Source organism: Daktulosphaira vitifoliae, unplaced genomic scaffold, assembly GCF_025091365.1.
Source record: "Daktulosphaira vitifoliae isolate Bord-2020 unplaced genomic scaffold, ASM2509136v1 Scaffold_1196, whole genome shotgun sequence".
In the NCBI taxonomy this organism is placed as follows: Eukaryota; Metazoa; Arthropoda; class Insecta; order Hemiptera; family Phylloxeridae; genus Daktulosphaira; species Daktulosphaira vitifoliae.
The window spans coordinates 1-2,486 of NW_026100756.1; the positions used below are offsets into that span (position 1 = coordinate 1).

At 45.3% G+C, this 2,486-nt stretch overlaps 1 protein-coding gene across 1 annotated transcript; it reads left to right on the forward strand.

The window, feature by feature from the left end:
- Nucleotides 1-21: 21 nt before the first annotated feature.
- On the forward strand, nt 22-2,409 carry LOC126909768 (uncharacterized; the record flags this gene model as incomplete). Its single annotated transcript, XM_050692198.1, has 5 exons — nt 22-997; nt 1,071-1,387; nt 1,449-1,581; nt 1,638-1,919; nt 2,017-2,409. Coding segments are annotated over exons 1-5 (2,065 nt in total), but the record flags the coding sequence as incomplete, so codon positions are not given.
- Between the last annotated feature and the right edge of the window lie 77 nt (nt 2,410-2,486).

Sequence of the window (2,486 nt, forward strand, 5' to 3'; positions counted from 1 at the left end):
ACTGAAGTGACGCGCAACATTTCTAAATTGTTGCGCAAAACCAACGTTCCCATCCGAATGTCTGCCGATGATGTGCGCAGGTACGGGGAGAAAGTGGTATGCGACTTGTGCCGTACAGCATTCAAGGATTCCAACCCTAAAATCGCAGACCACTGCCATTTATCGGGGCGATTCAGACAGACGTTGTGCAATGCATGTAACCTGAAAGTAAAGACGGTCAACTTTGTGCCATGCTTCTTGCACAATCTTTCAGGTTACGACGCGCATTTCATTGTCACTGAATTGGGGTACGACGATCAAAGGATTTCGGTCATACCGAATTCCGAGGAGAAGTATATTTCGGTCACAAAACATGTGACCAATAACTTCTCCATACGGTTTGTCGACACCTTCCGGTTCATGGCCTCCTCTCTGTCCACCTTGGCCGGTAACCTAATGACGCCTGATTTCGTTAAATTTCGGGAAACGGCCAAGGTGTTCCGCCCGGAAGACATGTCGTTGGTGACGCGTAAGGGCGTATACCCCTACGAGTACACTGATAGTTGGATTAAATTGGACGAAACGGAACTACCGTCTCATGACGCTTTCTATAGTCAGTTAAGTGAGTCGAATATCGATGATGATGACTATAGACATGCCACGGAGGTGTGGAACCGTTTCGGCTGCTCAACCCTCGGTGAGTACAGCGACCTATACCTTAAGATCGACGTGTTGTTGTTAGCTGATGTGTTTGAGAACTTCCGCGACATCTGTATTTCAACATACAATTTGGACCCGGCGCACTATTACACCGCGCCTGGTTTTAGCTTCGATTGTATGTTGAAATACACCAGGATGAAGCTGGAGCTCTTGAACGACTACGACATGCTACTGATGGTGGAACAGGGCATTCGTGGTGGGCTAGTGCAGGCCGTCAAGCACTATGCAAAGGCCAACAATTCTAAGACACCCGATTACGATCCGTCAAAACCAGAATCATGGATCGTGTACCAAGACTGTAAGTAATCTATACGTATATATATAAACGCGCAATATTTGAGCGGTGGTTTAATAACGTTTAATGTTTACAGGCAATAACCTTTACGGGTGGGCTATGAGTCAGCCCATGCCGTACGGTGGCTTCCGGTGGTATAAAGGAGCAGACCCTCTGGCTGACCTCCAATCGTTGTCGGACACTGGTAATACGGGGCGTATATATGAAGTGGACGTATCGTATCCACAAGAGCTGCATGACGAGCACAACGACTTGCCGTTCTTGCCTGTCAACGATGTACCACCGGGTTCCAAAGAGACCAAACTCATGGCCACTTTGAAACCCAAACAGCGGTATGTCGTACACTATGTCAACTTAAAACAGGCAATCGCACACGGACTGCAAGTCGATAAAGTATGTATAATTAACCTATAAACTATAAGCGATGATACTAATATAAATATTTGTACTGCAGGTGCACCGCGTTTTAGAGTTTCAACAAAGTGCTTGGTTGAAACCATACATTGAGTTGAACACTGAAATGCGGAAACAGGCGGCAAATGCTTTTGAAATAGCATTTTTCAAACTAATGAATAATGCCGTCTTTGGTAAGTACATGCTGAATGCTAAAGTGGGTTATTTGATAAATTTTTACATTTTATAGGAAAAACCATGGAGAACATGCGGAAGCGTACCCGTATTGAGCTAATCTCCAGTTCCAAACGTCTAAGCAAGCTCGTAAACCAACCAACCTTCAACGACTGTATCAAATACGGTGAAAGGTTGTGCGCTGTCATAATGGACACAAAGATTGTCAAGTTTATCAAACCAATATACGTCGGTTTAGCAGTGCTTGACATTAGCAAGACGCTAATGTACAAGTACTTCTACGACGTATTGAAACCACATTATGGCAACGCAATCGAATTGGTTTACATGGATACTGGTGAGTACAACCGTACAAAATAGAAATATTTTAGAATTTAGAAATTATTTAGTAGAAATGTTTTTTATAATATTTATATATTTTTCATTTTTCTCAGACTCCTTCATATACCTGCTCAGAGTCGGCGACTTCTACCAGGATTTAGCTGATAGCCCCGATTTACTGGTGCACGTGGACGCATCTAGCCTGCCCAAGGATCACCCTTGCTTCTCCACCGATAGAAAGAAGATGCCCGGTCTGTTTTCAGACGAGACCGGTGGCCTCACTCTCTTTGAGATCGCTGCACTTCGGTCAAAGTGCTACGCATATGACATGGAAGGCAGCGAACTCATCAAGTCTAAGGGGATCCGCGGGCACGTCGTCCGGAACCATCTGTCTTTGGACGACTACAAACGGTGTTTTTTCGAAGACGATGGCGATGGTGATGATGTGTCAAAACGAGCATTGGCTGGAGAGAATGCCCGTGTGGTCATCGGAGCTGTAGGTGATGGTGAGACTCTACCGACATTATCGCTGCCATATACTCCGTACCGACAGAACGTGTCAATCCGTTCGTTCGAGCACGAA